The 20,864-nt window shown below is 39.7% G+C and overlaps 1 protein-coding gene across 1 annotated transcript in view; it reads left to right on the top strand.

Annotated features, from left to right (window-relative positions):
• Positions 1–513: 513 nt before the first annotated feature.
• OVCH1 (ovochymase 1) overlaps positions 514–20,864 on the top strand; it is a 69,412-nt gene continuing 49,061 nt past the window's right edge. The window contains exons 1-10 of the mRNA XM_088025710.1: positions 514–577; positions 1,268–1,386; positions 1,660–1,757; positions 2,525–2,697; positions 5,270–5,365; positions 5,816–5,967; positions 7,610–7,799; positions 9,498–9,585; positions 14,954–15,087; positions 16,122–16,302. Coding sequence (XP_087881836.1) covers positions 514–577; positions 1,268–1,386; positions 1,660–1,757; positions 2,525–2,697; positions 5,270–5,365; positions 5,816–5,967; positions 7,610–7,799; positions 9,498–9,585; positions 14,954–15,087; positions 16,122–16,302 — 1,295 coding nt within the window. The remainder of the gene's footprint in view (positions 578–1,267; positions 1,387–1,659; positions 1,758–2,524; positions 2,698–5,269; positions 5,366–5,815; positions 5,968–7,609; positions 7,800–9,497; positions 9,586–14,953; positions 15,088–16,121; positions 16,303–20,864) is intronic.

The following is a 20,864-nucleotide window of genomic DNA, read 5'->3' as shown; positions in this document are numbered from 1 at the left end:
TATAAACCTGATCTTTCGTACCCACTCTGAAAATTCTTGAATGTCAAGGGCTTCAACAAGCTTCTTAGAAGGTGGGGCAATCCTATTAATTCCTCAATAAGCTTCCATGAGTCTTCCTCCTTTCAGAAGTGGGCGTGCCTGTGTCTCGTATGGGTGACCAGCCTCCTCGACCCTGGCTTGGGCCACGCTCCCTGGGCTGGAACCAGAATTCCCCTGTGCTGAGCGTGCCAGCCCACTGATCCCCTTGCTCCCGGGATCCCCAGCGGAGCCCCCTGCACACCTGTAAAGGCAGGGCGCGGGGATGGTGGGGATGATGGTGGGGATGATGGCGCGCAGCGGCAGCTGTGAGCCCAGCGGCGCAGCAGGTGCAGCCCACCGGCGCCCGCGCAGGAGTGAAGAGCGCGGCTGGCGCTTCCGGGAGCGGGAGGGTCTACGCCGCGGGGCTCGCGGTCCTCGCTCGGTTTCTGCTGCGGAGGAGGAGGAAGCGGGCCAGAGTCCCCCAGCCCTGGGGCCATGCGGGCGCCGGTCGGGCCGGGTCTGCTGCTCTTGCTCGCCGTGGGCCTCCCGCAAAGCCTAGGTGAGCCCGGACTCCGAGCGTCGAGGCTGCGGCCCCGGGCTGAGTGCTGGCGCGGGAGACTTCCTTACTCCTTCAGCCACGAAGACGGAAGCGTGAGGGGCTAGCACAGGCCCAGAAATTCCCACAGAAGGACCTGCGCCAGGTTTTCTTTTAGAAATTCTTCGGATTCTGGAGTGCAGGGTTTTAGGCACTATGCCAAGGTGCCTTCTCCACGGAAGAATAGCCAATTAGAAGTAATTTAAAAGTCAAATATCTCTTTTCTGGAGTAGCCTATGTTGTTCTCCAGTATCTTTAATACACCCTAAATTCTATAATGCTCCCCCCCCCGCTCCGCAGTAAGCTCGGAATGGATCTGGGGTGGGGGTTGGAGGGAGCAGGTTCCTCCCCGTCCCTCCCCCCCCCCCCCCCCGGGTCTTACTAAGGCAGCGCAGGCTGTAAAGGAGCAGGGGCGTCTTGAAACAGGTCCAGTCAACAGGGGGGGTGATTGTGGGATAGTCTCAAGAATATCTTGAGAAAAGAAGGGGGATAGCCTGCTGCTGAGTGACATCAGAACTTTCGTGCCAGGCCAGGAAAATCGGAAGGTGGAATCTTGATAAAGTGAATCCTTACATTGAGGTGCTCCGGGTGTGTGTGTGCACGCGCACGCGCACGCGCACACGCACACACACACACGCTCTCTCTGCCACACAGGACTGAAGTGTGGGATCCGTGCGGTTGATGTGAAAAGTACAGAAACTGTCTTGGAAACCGGGTTCTTCCCTAGAATTGTTGGTTGGAGAAATTCAACAGTCGGTGGACATCCGTGGCAGGTCAGTATAACAAAAGCATTGATTTCTTAATGAGAAATGGTGAAGTTTTTCTCTTGTTTCAAATATCACAACTCCGGGTTAACATGTAATTTTTCTCTTGACCCTGCTCAACCTCTCTGTCAGAAAGTTTACTTCACAGGAACTATTTTTAACCAATTATATTGGTAACTTAACTATGTTATATAAGGAGAGTTGACTTCAAATGTTTCTAAGGGAGATGACATCTATGGGGAGACCTATATTAGTTATGTTTGTGCTTTTCTTGTTGGGCAGGTCTCCCTAAAATTAGGGGAGCACCACTGCTGTGGAGGAAGCTTGATCCAAGAGGATCTGGTTGTTACCGCAGCACACTGCCTGGTTGGCCTCAGTGAGTAAGTTGTGGATTTCCATTACTTATCAAACCTTTTCGTAGCAATAGGACTGGGAGATTTGAGCTCTAAATACGATGGGAGGTTCAATCTCAGTCCCTTTCTGAATTTTTCCACCTGGTCCACCCACTCACGGACCTTCCTGATCCCCAGAAACGTATCAAGATCATCTTAAGATTTCCTGTGCTTCCTACTCTACTAATCAGAGACCCCAAAGATCCCAGATATCCTCGATAATTCGTGGAGTTAGTAGTGAGGTGGAGGTGATAGTTACTTGTTCTAATGAAGTATTGACATCAGCTGTTTAATGGATGTTCCAAAATTTTAATAATCTCAGTTTCAGTCATTAGGAGGGAAAAAATACTGTGGAAATAACAGATACTTAGCTAGGTTGAGAGTACTAATAATAAGGAGGAGAGTTCTAGGAACAACTTTTATATCTTATTAAAAATGATAGAGCATATATAGACTGGTACAAAAGGGGGAAAAAAAAGGCCACGCTTAAATATTTTATGCAGAAAGACAATTGATGGTAGGGGAAAGGGTTCCCAGAACGTAAACACTCTGATGGAAAATCATGACTTCTTACAGATCCCTATCATTTATGGGCAATTATGATGGTAATAATCATTAATAAAGGTGCATCTCCTTTTAAGACTTAGAAATGCTTAAAGTTACACTAATCACTTTTCATTTAATTATGTGAAACCAAGACAGGCTTTCCTGGGGGAAAGAGCTATACTTATTGAAACATTTTTCTTCGGTTTTAGGAAGCAAATTAAGAGTCTGACTGTGACTGCTGGGCAGTACAGCCTCTCTCAGAAGGGTGAACATGAACAGAAGAGTCCTGTCTCAAAAATTATTATACATCCTGAGTACAATAGACTTGGATATATGAGTTCTGATATTGCACTGCTCTATCTAAAACACAAGGTTGAGTTTGGTAAGTAGGGGAGTTAGCACATGAAAAAATGTAGGAGAAATCTGTTTTATTAATTCTGTACCAGCTTTAATTTCTGTGCATATATCTAAGTAATATTAGAATAGCTAAGTTTTGTTCCTTTTTAAAATTTTGTTTATAACTTATAAAAAGCTGATACAGGCTATCAGTCCCAGACACAAATTATGTATGCTTAACTTAATCCACATTTTAAGTACTCTTGTCTTAGCTGGGCTACGTGCTAGACTTAACTCTAGCCAGGGAGTTTGGGACATTTGAAAATGTTCTCAGAGACGTCTTTTCTGTCATTATTGTGGACTAGATATCTGACACTCTCTCAGCACAGGTAATCTAAACATTTTGGATAAGAATATTAAAAACCTGTTTTTTTAAAAATGCAAAAAAGAAAAGTGTTCAGTGGCCCCGAACAATGAAAGAGCACAAATCTAGATGAGTTGGCCAGGTAATGAAATAAGCCATTGCCTTTGAGGCATCAAATTGATCTTTAAGAACCTAGAGCTTTAATTGGTCAAGCAAGGAGCCTGCATGGGAGGAGGGATGGGGGATGGGAGAGTCTGGTTGGAGTCTCCTATGTAACCCCTGACTTCCCTACAGGTGATGCTTTGAAAGGTAGGGGAAAAAAGAAAGGGAAATATGCCACATAAAGTGAGGGAATAAGGAAACTTACCTGTTTCATTATTGGCTCTGTAATCATAAGCAAGCCTTCATTCAGGTTTAATGCTGGAATTCCCATTACCTGTGACCAAAAGAAACTATTGCCCCATTTTTCTGTTCCCCTTTACAGAAAAGCTATGAACCTCCATTTATGGTAGGGAGGTTCATTTCCTCTCCTCAGTTCTCATAATTGCACGTATTAGGTTTGAGCTATCTGTTAGACACCCAAGTCAATCAGACTCTCATGCCAATTCTCCCCCAAATTTGCTCTTTCCGCAGCCACTGACCTCCATGTTGGTAAATTCAAAGGTAAATTCTCAATCCTCGCTTACTTGAAGGAGTTTTGACAGAGTTGCTCATACTGTCCTGGAAACATTTTCTTCACTTGAGCTCCAGGAGCCCCTGGGTTTGCCTTCCTCCTCTTTTTTCACCCTTTGCGAGTCTTCTCTGATGATACCGCCTCTTCTCTTGTTGTTGGTGTGCTTGTTCTCTATCTGTCTTTACTTCTTCAGTGTCCTAATTCAGGATTAAGGCTTTAAACACCGTCTGTGTGAAGACTCTCCCAAATATTGACTATCTAGCCCAGGTTTCTTTATATTACATACGCTGCTGGGATTACTAGGAGTTATATAGCTAACTGCCTACTGGTCATCCACCTGGACGGCTAATAGGCATCTCACACTTGATATGTTCAAAACAGCATCTTGATTATCCCCTACATCCTAAATCTGCTTTACCCATAGCCTTCCATTTTGATTAATGACAATTCTACCTTTCCTGTTGATTAAGCTAAACACTGCACTGGGTCTTGATTCCTCTTTCTCTCACATTGATTCTTCTTTCTCCCAGAAAGGTCCTGTTGCTCCTGCCTCACCCTCTCTACTCTTAGCATCCTGTTCCAGGCTACCATCCTTTCTTGCCTGGGTTGATTTTAATAGTCCCTTAAATTGTCTTTAACTTCCTCTTTTGCATGCCTAATGTTTGTTATTAACCCAACCACCAGACTAATACTTTTTGAAATAAGTTATATTATGTCACTCTGTTCAAAACACTTCAGTGGTTCTTTATTCCACTCAGATGGAAATCAGTATATTCTTACCAGTTGACATCTCTGTCCTCCTGGCTCTATTTCTAATCTGTTGTGTGTGTGTGTTTCCCACTAAACATTTTTTTGCTTAATCTGTTCCAGCCATTCTGGCCAGCTGTTCCTCAAGCGTATATGACATGACCGCACTGTGGGGACTTTCCATTCTTCTTCTTCAAATGCTTTCTGCTCAGATAACTGCATGGTTCCCTCCCTTGGCTTTTCAAGGCTTTACTCAGATGTCATCTTCTCAATGAAACTTGCCATGACTATCATATTTAAAATTACATTTCCCAGCCCATCCTCCCTAATCTCCAGATTTCAGATCTTCTTTACCCTACTCAGATTTTTCCAGAGTGATAGTACCTAACAACCAAATAAGTAATTTTATTTATTGTTTGCATGCCCGCTTCCCCAACACACACTCTTGTATGTAAGGGATTTATCTTTCTGCTTATTCACTGAGGTCTAGAAGAGGGCTTGCCACATAGTAGGACTCAATTACTTGTAGGGAAAACTATCCTTTAAGAACAAGGGTCTACCCTAAACTGTTAGTAGTTTTGGAGGATCGTGGTGGTGCATATAACACTGGATTATGTTCTTCCTTGTTTTACTTTTTCTGCATTTTTCTAAATTTCTAAAAATATGAAATAGTTTTTTATGAGAAGGGAAAACTTTTAAGATATATGTCAATATTACATTTAGGGGGAAAGTGTAGAAGCTATGAAATCAACTGGATGCCACTTTTCCAAATATATTCAGTTTGACTTATCTATCTCTGACTCTTATAATTTTCTGTTATTGTTGTTCTTCCAGGAACTGCTGTTCAGCCAATCTGTCTTCCCCATAGAGATGATAAATTTGAAGCAGAGATTCTTTGCATGACCAGTGGATGGTGCAAGATCTCAGAGAGTAAGCGGCATCAAAAGGATACAATAAGAGTGATTCTAGGTTTCTTTGCCCATGAGAAGCGGGAATTTTACTGGCCATGAATAATACATTTATCCTATTTTGCTTTTGTTTTTTTCCCCTGAGTTATGATCCAGTGAGAATTTCTGGTTGTCTTCCCCATAAAAATGACTACACTTAAAGCTCTACCTAAAACTTCTCCTGCTGCCCATTTTGGTCAGGTGTGTCAGAAAAAGAAAACCAGCAGTAACTATGACAAATGAAGAAGAATACAGTAAAGGGATAATCAGGAAATAGTAACAATGGTTAAGCGTCCTTGTCTTTAATATTGCGATTTTTTTTTTTATATAATAAAGAATTTCACAAAATACTGCTTTATTGACTGAAGTTTTCCTTCTTGGGGAAACTTCAGCGAGGACAATGGTTGACTGACTTATCAGACTGTCTCCACAGCATCAGAATATTCAAACGTCCTACGAGAAGTAGAACTTCCCATCATGGATGACCGAATGTGTAATAGTGTGCTCAAGGGTATGAACTTTCCTCTTCTGGGAAAGACCATGATGTGTGCCAGTTTTCCTGATGAGGAAAAAGATGCCTGCCAGGTAAAAAGCATCAACCAGCCCAGTTATTCAGTATCATATAGGTGATAGTGGATTCTGCCTTTCCCCATGAGCTGCTTTTGCAGAATTACTGCTTCAAAATTCTTTTTTTGTTCATCTTTTTATCATGCTTCTTTTTGGAGAGAGGGAGGGAAGGAAGACAGGAGAGTTGGTTTCAACATTTCCAACCTAATGGAAGGAAGCAAGAGCACTTTGGCAAACTAATTAGGTCTATGTGTGAATTATTTTTCATTGCACCTTTTGTTAAACATTGTGATTTTTTTTTAAAGCCTTTAATGCCGAATGCAATGCTTGCACAAAATTTGACCAAAGAGGGCATAGCTATAGTAACTGTTGGATAAAACATGTGAATGACCTTCCGAGGCTGACACAGCAACTTACCAAGAAGACTGATCTTCACAAGACAGAGGGGAAAGGGAGACTAATTTGTGAACTCAGGCATTTTAGGTTTTAGATGGAGAAGATAATACTTGGAAAGACATTAAAAAAAAAAAAAAACTGGAGGAGCAGGCAGTCTTTATTCTTCCCCAGCAAGCAGTTTAGAACTGCTGTGGGAAGCTCCCTAAAATTAGCTGTTGGAGAAAAATTTGACTTTTGTTCTGGGAAAGAGGGGTTGCGGGTAGGAGGCTATAACAGGACAGGGACCAGGAATAGTTTGGAAGGGAAGAGATAGAAATTTAGAATTATGCCACTTTCTAAATTGGAACACAGGTAGACTAAGAGTGCTTTATCCTATCTGCATCCTTGAGAGACAATCCTTTTTTGGATTAAGCCCTCAAACAATTCTGTGCCTTTTGAAGAGGGTTTAATCTGACACAGGATTGACACGTGTTCTCAAAGCAGCACATGATTATGAAGGATTATTAAAGAAAGGATCCTAAAATCATGGGTTCGGGGCACCTGGGTGGCTCAGTCGGTTAAGCGGCTGCCTTCGGCTCAGGTGATGATCACAGGGTCCTGGGATTGAGCCCCGAGTCGGGCTCCCTGCTCAGCGGGAAGCCTGCTTCTTCCTCTCCCTCTGCCTGCCACTCTGCCTGCTCGTGCTCTCTCTCTCTCTCTCTCTGTCAAATGAATAAATAAAATCTTAAAAAAATAAAATCATGGGTTCTTTCTCCTCTAGTCTGAGAGCCAACAGTCCTTTACATGTAGCCTCTGGGACAAAGTTAGCCTTCTGTTCTTTTCTCAGAGCCTTCAGCTGTTGCATGAACTTGGGGACTCTATTCGCTGGTGCTGTAGGCTTAGATATGACCCAGTCTTTCTCAGCAATTCCAGGTGACAAACTAGAGTGGAAGACTGTATCTGTAAACTTTCCCTGCTCCTTCCAGTGGTTTGGAATGTACATGGTTGTTCTCCAAACCAGTAGGGGCAAGAGAGAAATTAAGCGTTAGCTTGACAAGATTGCAGGCAGTGATTGGAAGGAAGTTACCTCTAGGCAAAAAGACTGTACCCTGAAACTAACGGTGAAGAGACAAAAAGATGGCCCTCCCAAAAATTGATGGACAGTAACCAGTGAGCATCTATGCCTCTACGGCTTCTCTCTTTGAGATGAGTACTGTTGTTTGTGGGCCTGCTACAATATTTTTAACTTGTGAGTATTTTCAAGTTTTTTTCTGTCCTATGAAAGGGAGACTCTGGAGGTCCGTTTGTTTGTAGAAGAGACAGTGGAATCTGGGTCCTTGCTGGGATAACTTCTTGGAGAGCTGGGTGGACTAGAGATTGGACTTCTTTAAGAACAAACCACAGAAGGGCATCACTGGGCATATTCTCCAAGGTGTTTGAGTTGATGGATTTTAGCACTCAGAACATATTCACAGGTAGGTGTAATTTCTGTGAATTCACCCTTTCATTCTAAATCAAAAATTGATCATGCTTATTTCAAGGGTAGTTACTCTGATAGGTTGCACATATAATAGAATTAGGCTCTAAAAGCACAAATATGTCGATTTTCAATTCCTAATCCAATGTATATGAACTTAAATCTCTAAGTTCATGAGAACTGGTATCTTTCAATTTAACTTGAACTAAACTTGGACATAACCTGGATCTTCAAGTTTATGTTCATATAGATTTTTATGAGATGTGGGTCATTTTTTTGAATTTATAAGATTTAAAAAATAACCATTGAGAAAGGACTCTTTCTTCATTTATCCAGTTGACATATCTTTTTCCTCTACACTAGTTCAGAGCACTAAAAATACATTTCTCCTCTCCCATTTCTCCCATTCACCTTTGTTAATTTTACTTGGCAACAGTGGGGACAATAAGGGAGACTTTGGAGAGTTATTTTTGTTTTGCAGCGCTAAAATCTAGATTAGGAAAACAAATGTGGGTCAAGAGATGCCAAACCTGTCCACAAGGAACTTTCCTGTTATTTGGGAAGACAACGGAGTAAACTGACTGATGTGACGAAAGGTAAAGTGTGGATAAGCTCCAAGAGCTGTCAAAGCACCGAGGAGAGATCTGAGGAGCTCAGTCCCAAGGGACCAGAAGGTATGCCATGCAAAAGGGCAGCATCTATGCAAGAAATGCCCAGGGGGCAGCCTCTGCGGAGTAGAGAGGTGTGAGGATACATAACTTACAAGAACAAGCAGTTTAGTACAAGAACCAGATTTTTTCAAGGCCAGGACCCAGAGCATCAGAACCTAGTGTTCTCTCCATCCCACCAGCACTCCCTCACTGTAGTCCATGATCAGCCACCTCGCTGATGATTCGAGAAGCACCACCATGACTGGTTCAGCTGAACACCAGAGCTACCTCTGACTAGAGCAGGCTCACCACTCACTCTCATTTGGGCATCAGAGTGAAAGTGTTCTGTTCATTGTCATTACTGCACAGGGAAATTCTCTCCTGGTAGCTATTCTTTTCAGTTTTCATCACCGGGAAGAGAAGGTTAAAAAGATTAACAAGCCCTGAACAAAGGTTAATGATAACCATATTTTAAGAAGGCAATGAAATCATCCAGTAACAGTTAATTTCACAGTCAAATGAATAGCAGAATGTGACTATTTAAATAACACTTAACCTCGTCTTTCTAAGCTTCTCATCCCATAAATTGCTTATTTTTTTCTAGCTTTCAACAATTAAAATGTGACACTGGAATCTGAAGTTTCTGAGTGCATGATAGAGACTTGCCACATCATTGCTAAAATTTGTGTGCTTTTACTTTAGTATTTTTCTACACAGGTATTTTATTACAACCCAGGATATTCTAGTGAGAGATGGAGGAAAAAGCCATATTATTTCTATATGCTATAAATTTGAAACCTCAACATGACTCATGATTTTGAAAACTGGATAAAGAAATGTTAAATCTGAAGAACTTAGATAAAGAAAAGAACATTATGATTTAGAAATTTGCTCAGTGAAGTCTGAGGTCATAGCATCTAAAAACATGCATTCCCATAAATGTAAATTATATAAATTACACAGCTTCAATCTGACTGTGTACCATAGGTCTTGAAATTCTGTTCATAGCTGAGGTAAATAATCAGCTTTTTCCTACATTTTGAAAGCTTGTAGATCTCAGGGAACAGTGTTATTTGGAGAAAAGGGGAAGATTCATTACCCCCATTCCAAAGAGGACAGCTGTTCTCATAATTGGTATGTATCCAAGGTAGGAATGATTCTTGGGTTCCCCCCAAAATCTTTAAGAGCCATTTTTTGGCAATTTTATCTAGTATCTCAATTTCTCAACCTGATTAACATAAAAGTCTATATGTTTCATCTGATATTTTCTGGTTGGCAAGTATTTGCTGACTGATATTTCTGATATCCACTAATACAAACCGTCAACACGAGTAGTATTAAGACTGGGGCTTGCCTGAGTTGGTGTATTCAAATATCCAACATTAATGGCATCTGGTAGTGAGATTGTTATGGGAATTTAGTGATTAATCCTTTCCTACTTATTTCTGTAATAATGGTAATATTTTGTTAAGTGTTGCCTAGAAGATGGAAAATAACTTCAGTGTCTTTAAATTTTTTCTACGTAACCTGTCCCCTCTATGGCTAAAGATATCTTTAAGCTTTAGAAATAAGTTTTGCAAGTACTTCACTTCCTCAACTGTTGTAAATTAACTTTAAATCTTGTATGAGCATTGAAAGATATGCAAAGGTTAGATCACAGTTCTGTGAGTTTATAATCTGGAAAGAAGAAAGAGCTGGATAAAAAGAACTATACTGTAAAACATGATCAAATAAGCTTTATGATCCACACTACCCAGGTGTAAGGTGGTATTATGGAAAATGCAGAGACTAATTCCAATTGCAGTGGTTTGTCCAGTGTGTGTGTTCATACATAGTATGGTTGAGAGAGAAGGGGTAGGAATGCGTTAGTGAAGAGGGCGGTATTGAAACGAGGCATTGGGGGACAGTTACAGTTTTGTAGCTCATGAAGTTTTTTGTAGCTCTAGTACCTAGGAGATTTCAACAGATCATGCCAGGCAGAGGGAATTATGTGCAAGCAATGTCAGGGAGGTGGAGATTATTACAGTTTTTTGGACAATGTGTATCGCAGTGGAGCTGGATAGCAATCTTAGCATAAACAGAACTAGTGTAGCAGTAGACAATGAAGATAAAAAGGCTGGTTAGGTCTTAATTGTAGAGCACCTTAAATTCCATGAGAAGAAGCTTAGACTTTTTGCCATAGGTGATGGGAAGCTAAAATGGTGGCAAGATTATAATTTATAAAATGAATGTATAATGACTGTAAATACTTGCTATAAGTATAGAGAGGGAATGATATGGCTTAATTGAAGCCCATATTTAAATGGCTTAAAAGTCTAAGTTGACTTTCTGTGCATCAACCTACTAATAATATAATACCAATTAGGCCTTTGCCATCTTTTCTTAAACTTTTAGAAAAATAGCATCTAGAGTGAGAGTGAGAGTCCTATTTTATTAGCGTCCTGGGCAGGGGTAGTCGGGAGGGGTCTCCAGGTACAGTCTTTAAAGAGGGACATTGATAAGCTTGAAATTATCTGAAGGATAATGGCTAAGATGGGGAGAAATTTGAAACAATATCTTGGGAGATATGGTAGAAGGAATCAGGAGTGGTTCTGATTCAAAGACTTGAGACGAGGAAAGAACTTAATCTGAGGAGCCACTACAGATATTAGGAGGAAGCAGATTTCAATCCAAATAAAGTAGTTTCTAACTTGAGAGATCTCTGAGACTTACTGGCCTTCCTCAGGAGTAATGAATTTCCTTTATAAGTAGGTATTTGAGAAGAGCATGGATGGCTATGGGTGAAGTTCTAGAAAGCATTGATACATTAGGTTAAGAGATTGCAGATGGCAGCCAGTTTACCCTCAAACACAGAAAACTTGCAATTCAACTTAGACAATGAAGTATTGAAGCGATTTCTGCAAGAAAGACTTTCAAGGCAAAAGGGGTTGTTATTAGTGTTAGATATCGCAGAAGTCAAAACGAGGTCAGATAAAATGCCATTGAATATGGCAGTTCAAAATTTAGCGGCTAATTCAGTAGGATTGTAGGATCAGGAGCTATGTTCATAATTGGCTAAGCGATTGTTGAAGAGTTGGTATCTTTCCTTCACCAAGTAGTCAAAACATTTTTATCAAAGCTTTAAGATGTGTCAGGCACTGTTTTAGGTGCTAGAAATACAGCAGTGAATGAAATGCACAAAAATACTTCCTTTGTGGGGCAAGGTGGAAAATGGAGAAGGGGGTAATACGAATCATGTTATAAATAAAAGTAAGTGGTAAGGGCTATGCAGAAAAACACAGGGATAGTTGTGCAATATTAGAGAAGGTAGTCAGGGAAAATCTCACTAGAAAGATGATATTTGAACAAAGACTTGAAGAAGATGAGGGAATCATACGGGTCACCTTGGGAAGGAACATTCTTTGCAGAAGGAATGGCATGTTTGAGGGAGGAAAACTTTTGGTATGTTTGGGGAACAGTTGGATCAGAGTGCTAGAGTTAAGTGAGGGGGGGTACATGGTCGTGGTTGGCATGATCAAACTTACAGGACATAAGGTCATTGGATTTTACAGTAAGATGTGTAGCCATTGGAGGATGTTGAGCAGATGAGGAACATGATCTGACACAGTTAAAAAGGATCACTTTGGCTGTTGTTTTGAAAACATTAGATAGGAAAGACCAAGAGCTGAAAGACTAGTTACTGCAATAGTCCAAGGAAGCATGGTGGCTTGGGACCAGGTTTGTAACAGTAGAGGTAGTGAAAAGTGGTAGATCCACAGGATTTGATAGTGAGTTGAAAATGTGCGTTATAAGAGAGAGAACGTTATGATTAACGTGAAGGTTTTTGACCTGTTGGAGGGATGGAGCTGCCATTGTTTTCGATGAGAAAGACAGTTAACAGTGAAGGGAAAGAGGAAGATGGGGCTGTGGTTTGGGGTAGTAGGACAGGTTTTGAGAGAAGCAGGGTTTTTTTGTTTTGTTTGGGGGAGGGATGGGTTAGGCTTAACTGTGCTTATGAGGAGAAGAGAGAGGGAGATGAGTCAAGAGAAATGTATAAATACATGAAGGAAGTTTCATGAGAACACAACAAATAAAGAAGGTTTAGCTTTGAAAAAAAATGAATAATTACTTTCCTGGGAAAACAACAAAAAAATTTCAGGTTACTTATAGGAAAGTTAAATAAATTTACACTAGATATCTTCTTAGTACTTATAAGGTTTTAGTTGCTTTGAGTTTAGAGGATGAAGTTGAGATTAAGTAGTTAAGATTTGTAATCGCATGTAAGGGCTAAAAATGAGTCAACAAGAGATGAATAAGAAGACTTTCAGCAACTTTACAACACAGTATTAGCATGAGTTTATACTGTATTTCAGTACATCTAGAACAAACTGGTTGTAGAATTCATTGTTATTTTATGTATTAATAAAGAAATAGAAAATACCCAAGATTAGGAGATTTCCATATAAAGAGAGGACAGCAAAGGCTATACCTTCAGTGTAAGGCTAAACAAGGCATAGGCCCACCCACATGAAAAGTTACATGCCTCAACTTTGACACTGGGTGTAGGGAGGGGTAAAAATCTTCTCTGAGAATTTGAATCACAGACTAATACTTATGCAGGTCTGTTGTCCAAAATGTCCACCACCAGTATAGTCTGAAACACCTCATGCAGAAAAATTAAGTAGCATGCAGTTGATAGTGCTCCTAGGTGACTGACCAAAGATAATTTCTTTCTGGAAGAATTGTTTCCATCTCAGTCTAACAGAACTGTAAGACTCCATTGTAAGATCCTTCTGATTTTTAGAATGTTCAAATGTGGGGGAAAAATGTGCTTTAGAAATGTAATAAGATATGGAGTCAATTTGCATACTTAGTGATTTCTCCATTATGCTAAGCAGCCTTGAGAATGGTAGAAGGATTAATTCCAGATGGAGTTAATTAAAGGTAAGGTAGAAACAGATAATGTGAAGCAGGAGCAAAGAGTTATAGTTTCTCCAAGCTTATCTTTTTTCTGCTAGGCGGTACCTAAATTCTCAGACATGGCAGATACACAACACTCAGGTGGTCTCCCTCCTTCCAGGCCCATGAGAGACATTGCATTTCTTAGAGCCTAGAACAGTGCCTGGCATATAATAATGCTCAATAAATATTTGAATGGGTAAATCTATGCTTATTTTTGGTCCCCCTCTCTCACTTAGCTTGACTAGACCTCAGAATCCTTTTTAACACAGCAATCACTAACAATAAATCAGGTGATTTGAAATCTGTTTTCTATCTCTGAGGTAGAGGTTTTGAAGTAGAAAATTGGATGAACAGGAGAAAGTACTTGCCTTTGAAGCCATAAAACCCAAAGTGTATTTCCTACTATGTGTGAGGTGTGATCAGTCTTTTAATATCACAACAGTTTTCTTATTTGGAGGAGGGGGAGTACTTTCTCCCTGCCCACTTCAGAGGGGTATAATGAATCTCAAGAACGATGATAGGTGTGGAGTGCCTTCTCAGTTGAAGTGCCTAAAAAAAAAAGTGAGCTTTATAATCTAGACAGCTTATTGCTTTCTAAATTGAAGTGCTTAAAGAGTGATTTTTAATAATATTTTAGGCAGCCTTTTTTTACATCAATGTTCAAGATGATGGACTTGAAAAAGCAAAGCAGGGAGTTTCTGGTTAGGGAGGAGATATTTAGTAAGAATTATTGCATTTGGTCTTTAGAAACTGGGCATTAGGAAGTTGATAACTCCTGCGGTCCTGAACAGTATTCTTTGAGGGCAGTGAGAGTGTTAACAGGTCTAAGGTGGTTGATAAAGACTGTGAAGTTTTAGAAGTTTGTTCTGATGTGTTAGATTCCAGGCACGATTGCTTTGCACTCAGATGAATGTGAGACTTGGAAGACACTAAGGATTTATGGTCTGCTGGGCTTTCTTTTCTTTAATAATACGAATTCATGAAGGAAAATAAAGGTAGAGGATTATGTGTTAAATTATGTAAGACTACTTTCAGGATGTTTAGACAGGTTTCTAAGGATGTTAATAAAAGGTCACAGCTGACCTTACCAGGAGTTAGAGAGATGACATGGCAACCGCAGGCCCTGTGACCCAGGCTGACCTTGGAGGATGTGACTGGTTAGAGTTAACATATGCAGCATAGTCAATCCATAATTCATGATCCATAATTCAACTTCTGGGTGAACATTATGAATTTTCAATTAGACTATTAACTTAAAACAAAGAGATGAATCTTGGGTTTTTCGATGTATAGATCAAAATTCTAGCATTTTATAACTGAATTAAAGTTAAAGGGTGGTTTCTGGTGATTCTCTAACCCCTTTATTTGTTGGATAAATGCCAGCAATTTGAGCATAAACAAATTATTCTCACATAAGGATTTCCATTGCCTTTTATCTCCTAATAGCCTTTAAAATTTTGTTATTGGTGAGTTATGAGCTAAAGCCCAGATACTGGATCTTATTTGTCACACTCGACTGTGCCATTTATTATGCTTTCTCCACCTTCCTCTATCTAGCTAGCTTATGTATGTGGAGAATAATGGTACCAGAAGATAAAATTATCCTGATAAAATTTACAAGCTTGGACGTACAAAATCAAGTTGGATGTGACCATGACTATATATCTTTACAATCAAGCAGTGGAGTGCTTATTAGTACGTATGTTACATTTATTTTTACTTGTCATGTTAGAGTATGTAAACAACCAAAGATGTGCAGAGGGACCTGAAGTTAGATTTCTGCCCCTAGGACATCTTCCGTACCGTCCCTTTCTGGAAGGGGTTGGGTGCGTGTCCTGGAGAGGAACCAATGACCGGCATATGTACTGAGCTTTCTCTATTCTCTTCTCAAGTTCAATAACATTGATCTCATGACTCTCCGAAACTTCCTTTCAAGGCAATGTCTACTTTTTTGTTTTTTTATCACAAAAGTGGGTGCATGTTTGCCAAATTTGGTAAAGACAGATGAGTGAATGGCAGAAAATGTAAACTGTTAATAACCCTGCCACCTACAGATAAGTGCTGTTGCCATTCTGAGGTGCTGTGTGTTCATTTATATGTATTAACTGCACACACTGAACTTCACATTGTTTTATAATCTTTTCTCTCATGACAGTAGATCATTTCAGGTCATTTATGGATTACCTCTTATAAACTGTAAGCATAATTAATAACTTTAATTGAAACATGTTAAGCATCTTGATAGAGAGTCTCTAGAGCCGATATAGACCTTGGTCTCTAGCATAGGCCAGTGATAAGGAAAATTATCTCTTCACAAATTGACAGGATGCTATAGATAAGGTATTGTGCTAAGGGTCATAATATTCATTGACTAAATGATTTCACACTTCAGGCCTGTCTGTTTTGTTCACTGATAGATTACCAATATCTAGAACACCAATATCTAGAACAGTGCCTGGCAATACCAAGCACTAAAATATTTATTAAATGCATGACTAAATATTATTCTGTAGACCAATAACTAAAAACCCAATTGCTTAGCACAGTCACCTAGGCAAGCTTTTAAAATCCAGTTCCTCAGATGTGGGGTCTTGGGAGTTGACATTTTTATAAAGCTCATCTGGTATTTCCGAATTACTTCTGTTGGCTGTTGCAAGCCATTGGAGGGAGGTGTTTGTTCTTCATTATTTCAGTTGGATGGGTCATTAGTTTCATCTTCTTTGCTGTAGGCATCTGTGGCATCCCTCCATTTAGTCTCCAGTGGCTTTCCAGAAGAATTGTAGAGGGCGAAGAAGCCTGCCCCCACTGCTGGCCATGGCAGGTGGGTGTGAGGTTTCTAGGTAGTCACCAGTGTGGAGGGGCCATCCTCAACCCCACTTGGATTCTGACTGCAGCCCACTGTGTGCAATCGTGAGTGAAACTGATGATATTTTAATAATGTAGTTTACACATGTATTTATAGACCGTGCCTAGCATATAAGTATAATTGTCTAACTACTAAAGTCATCCGGAATAATTTTAAAGCAGGAATCTTGCAGTGATTTTCTACATAGCAATCTAGCCTCTACTTAAACAATGTCAGCGTGGAAATTGTTAATCAAACCTTGAAATTGCTCATCCCATTTATGGCAATCTCTGATTATTATGTTGGTTACAAGTCTGCTTCTCTGTAGCAGAAAGCTATTGTTCTAAATTTACTGGCGTTCCAGAACACAAGAACTAAGTCTGTTTCTTCTTTCACATACAGTGCTTCCTATACCTGAAGACCTCTCTCACATTGTCCTTTAATTTCATCTTTAAGCTAAATGCTCACCGTTATATTGTTTGTCAGTAATTCCAGATGCCTCACCATGCAGTGCAACTTCCCATGGATTAATTTAGTGTTGTCTTTCTTAAAATGTGGTTCACAACCGTGGAGAGCACAATAGAATAATCTACCACCTTCATCACCAGACTACTAGTGAACTAAAATTTTGGTTAACTTTTTCAGTGTTTTCAAATTATGAATTATGCCATGATATGAAAAAATGTACATAATATATGTAGTCTAAAGAATAGTGAAGGTACATATGTATCCCTGCCATTCAGTTTAGGAAGAATCTTTACACTTAAGACTCTTTTAGTGCCCCTACCAAGAGGTAGACACTATGTAAATTTTGTATTTATGATGCCTTTCCTTTTTTTTATTTTAACATCTCTGAATCCCTAAAACAAGCATATTGTTTGATGTTTCTTGGTTTTGATAATGTAAAAGAATGGTAGTTTATATTTTTTGTGTCTTGCTTTTATCCTCATGTTATATAGATAAACCACATGACTGTGTGTAACTGTAATTAACTCATTTTCAGTCCAGACTACCTAAGTCAGTCACCTGTTGGTGAGTCCTGGATGCTGGTTTTTTTTATTTTTTGTTTTTTAACTCCTCAGATGATTCCAAAGTACAGCCATGATCAAGAACCACTTCCTGTCTGTCTGACTCCAACTGGACCACTGCTGTGCTTGCTCATAGTGGACCAGCCCCGTTCTTCAAACACACTACACTTGCTCCTGTCTCCAGATGTTGTTGTGGTTGCTGTTGCCTTTGCCAGTCAGGATACCATATTACATTTCGTCAGCATGTCACATTAAGGCTCCTCTTGGCTCTGAGTATCACAGACTTGCCTTGTTTTTGATGATCTTCCCAGTTTTGAGGAGTACTCATCTGTTATTTTGTAGAAGGTCCCTCAATTGGAGTTTGTCTGATATTTCCTCGTGGTTTTACTGGGATTATGGTTTTGGAGGAGGAAAACCACATCGGTAATATGCCATTCTTATTATATCATTTTAAGGTTATGTGTTATCAACATGACTTATCACTGATGATGTTAACCTTGAGTACTGGCTGAGGTGGTATTTGCCAAGTGTCTCCATCATAAAGTTACATTTTCCTCCTTTCCACACTTACCCTTTCAAAGCAAGTCACTTAGTGTGGACAACACTTGAGACGTTGGGTATAAGCTCCACCTCCTTGAGTGGAGAGTATTTATATAAATTATTGGAAATTTTCCTGTATGGGAGATATGTCTCTTCTCTATTTGTCAAATAATTTGTTTATATCAGTATGGACTCGGGGATATTTATTTTAAAATACTACATAATACTACGTAAAATACTAACATTCTGTTGCTCAAATTGTTACAGGTTTGACCAGTGTCTGCTCTTTCAGTGTCTTTTGTGTGTGTCCATTTGTGACACTAAAGAATGATCCAGGTTTATCTTACATGTTCTCTGCTCAGTCCTGGAATCAGTCATCTCTCCAATGAGCCCTGGTTTATTTTATTGGAGAATGGTATGAGAAATTAAGATCTCAGTGGCTGGTGTACTAGTTGCTCCCAGGGTGTTACTGTACTAGGTCCTCTCAGCGGACAGAACTAGAAAATATAGCCATGCACATGAATCCATTTTATAAACCTTCTTTCTGTATCTACATTAAGCTTAACATGAGTTCATGTGGATGTTTCCAACTCAGTCTAATACCATGTCATTCACTCTAGGCCTTCCCTCCCTTGGAGATGCCCACTTTATAGTAATTCTGTCAGAATTCATTTTTATGTATCATGGAAAAGAAGCCTCAATAGTAGCTGATTAATTAGTAAAAAATAATGTATTGGAGAAGACAAATATTAGTAATGAAGCTTGAGGCACAGAAGAAGTTTTGGCAGATTCCCTTGTCAAATAGAATCGTCTATTCTTAAGGTGGATATTCAACTTGATGAGTCAGTTGAGATTATTAAATACAGTCAGCCGTAAAAGTTTGTGAACCATTTAAGTTGACCACAAAAGGAATTTGTATGCAATTTCATCAGTGATTTCTTGATTTCTTTAAAAAAAAAAAAAAAGATTTTTATGGGGTACCCGGGTGGCTCAGTCATTTAAGCGTCTGTCTTTGTCTCAGGTCATGATCTCAGGGTCCTGGGATAGAGCCCCACGTCAGGCTCCCTGCTCAGTGGAGAGTCTGCTTCTCCCTCTCCCTCTGCCTCTCCCCCTGCTTGTGCTCCCTCACTTTCTCTGTCAAATAAACAAATAAAAATCTTAAAAAAAATAAAAGATTTTTATAATAGTAATGCTTGTGGGAATACGCAGTTAAGAAAGTTATCAAGAAAAATCTAAACTGTCTCCATTTCATGAATCCATTCCTCCTCTTTAGAAGTGATCAATATTAAGAATGTCTTAATTATCAGATTTTCCACTAACATTTAAGCACACAGGCATATATAGTATTTTTATATACCACATATTTTTTAATGATTTTTTTTTGCACAAGACATTGTGCTTTCTCTTTACAGTGATATGGAAAATGTCTTTGGGACCCATTTTTTAACTCTTCTTTGTAGTTGCCTAACTTCTTTCACCAAAAGAAATGTCTTTTTGAAGCCATTCCTTGCAGCGTATGACTCTTTACACCAGAAGTGTTTGATAGGCCAGAGTAACAAAAGCAGGATGTTCCACTCATGCCCTGCCTTTGTGGGGACTCTGCAACTCCTTCCTTCATGGACTTGTTTCTCCTGGCCTCTTCTTCATTGACCTGGTAGACATCAGGGCTCCATCCTCCATTGAAAGGGCCTTCCGCGTATCCAAATCCATTGATAAGGGAAGTTCGCCATGTGGGATAAGCCAGCTAGGGAGACATGCGAGGTCTGGGAGCTGAGGTAGACATCATTTTTGCTGAAGGTGACTAGGTGCCAGGCTATCTGACCTTGTTGGGTAGCACTCCAAAGACGTAAAGGATAACCAACAGCAACATTGTGCCACCTCCCATGACTTGCCTGGCACTGGTTGCTCTTAATATTAGTTCTCAAACTTTAGCATATACCAGAATCACCTGGAAGTTTTCTGAATCTGTAAGTCTGACATGGGGCCTGAGGATTTTGTGTTTGTAATCAGTTCCCAGGTAATGTTGTCCCAAATTTAGGGAAAACTGGTGTTGTTCTTTTGCTGTTCCACATTGGTCTTTGTGCTCATTTGGGATTTTTAACTCCCTTCAGAGGACTAAATTCACTTTGCAGTTATATGTTGGAATCTTTGTCTCAAACCCAATTTTTTTCAATTTCAGCTACTTTTTTCCTGTAGTTCAGCAGTGATCCTTTCTTCTCCCAAACAGAAGTGTCCCATGTTGGATGTCCCATTGTTGGATGGGGGATAAGACCCTAAGGATATAAGAAATGAAACTTGGTTGTGAGCAAGGGGCCAGATAGAATGGAGAAACCTACCACTTGCTACTTTGAGCTATCATCCCACTATTGGAAAAACTCGGGCTTTGTTGCCTCATAACATGTGTGTTGCTCTGTCATATGCTTTTTACACAGTGCTCTCTACCAGATTAAAGGATATTTGATGACTGTGCACCTACAATTTCACTAAAGTTATGATCTGCCTTATCAACTCTACCATGATTTTTATTATTTCAATTTATTGTGCACACCATCCTCTATATAAAGGAGTAGAGTGGCTTTAAGAAATAAGTTTCTTTACTACCAAGTAATAATTTAGAGGGTGACTTTGAAAATAAAGTTTAATCCTTCTGTTAGAGTGCATGGCAGATAATAACAGCAATAATGGCTACCATTACGGAGTCATTACCATCTGCAAGGTACTTGCCAAGTAGTTTACCTGAGTAGGCTCCCTTAATAAAAGCATATTGAAACACATGAATAAGTCAGAGTCCTCACGCAAGGAATTGAAATGAGCATGGTTACAACTAAAGAGAAGAAGCCTACATGTATTAAGAAACTTCTATGAATAAAGTGCACTGAAAAATATTTTCAGTAACTTTATTTTTTCTAAGGAAACAGGTTTGAAAAATTAAAGAATCTTCAAGCTGAGGAGACAGAATATCTCTGACAATTGAGGGACTCTTTCCTCAGATATTTCTTCAGCTGGAAATCTTGATGTGGCAGATTAATGGATGTTGATTTCAGTTTTTTTTTTTAAAC

This window comes from Eumetopias jubatus, unplaced genomic scaffold (assembly GCF_037043125.1).
Source record: "Eumetopias jubatus isolate StellerSeaLion01/CBP00866 unplaced genomic scaffold, mEumJub1_p1.0 scaffold_8, whole genome shotgun sequence".
Taxonomy (NCBI): Eukaryota; Metazoa; Chordata; class Mammalia; order Carnivora; family Otariidae; genus Eumetopias; species Eumetopias jubatus.
The sequence above is the reverse complement of the archived record's forward strand: the minus strand, read 5'-3'. Positions and strand labels throughout refer to the sequence as shown.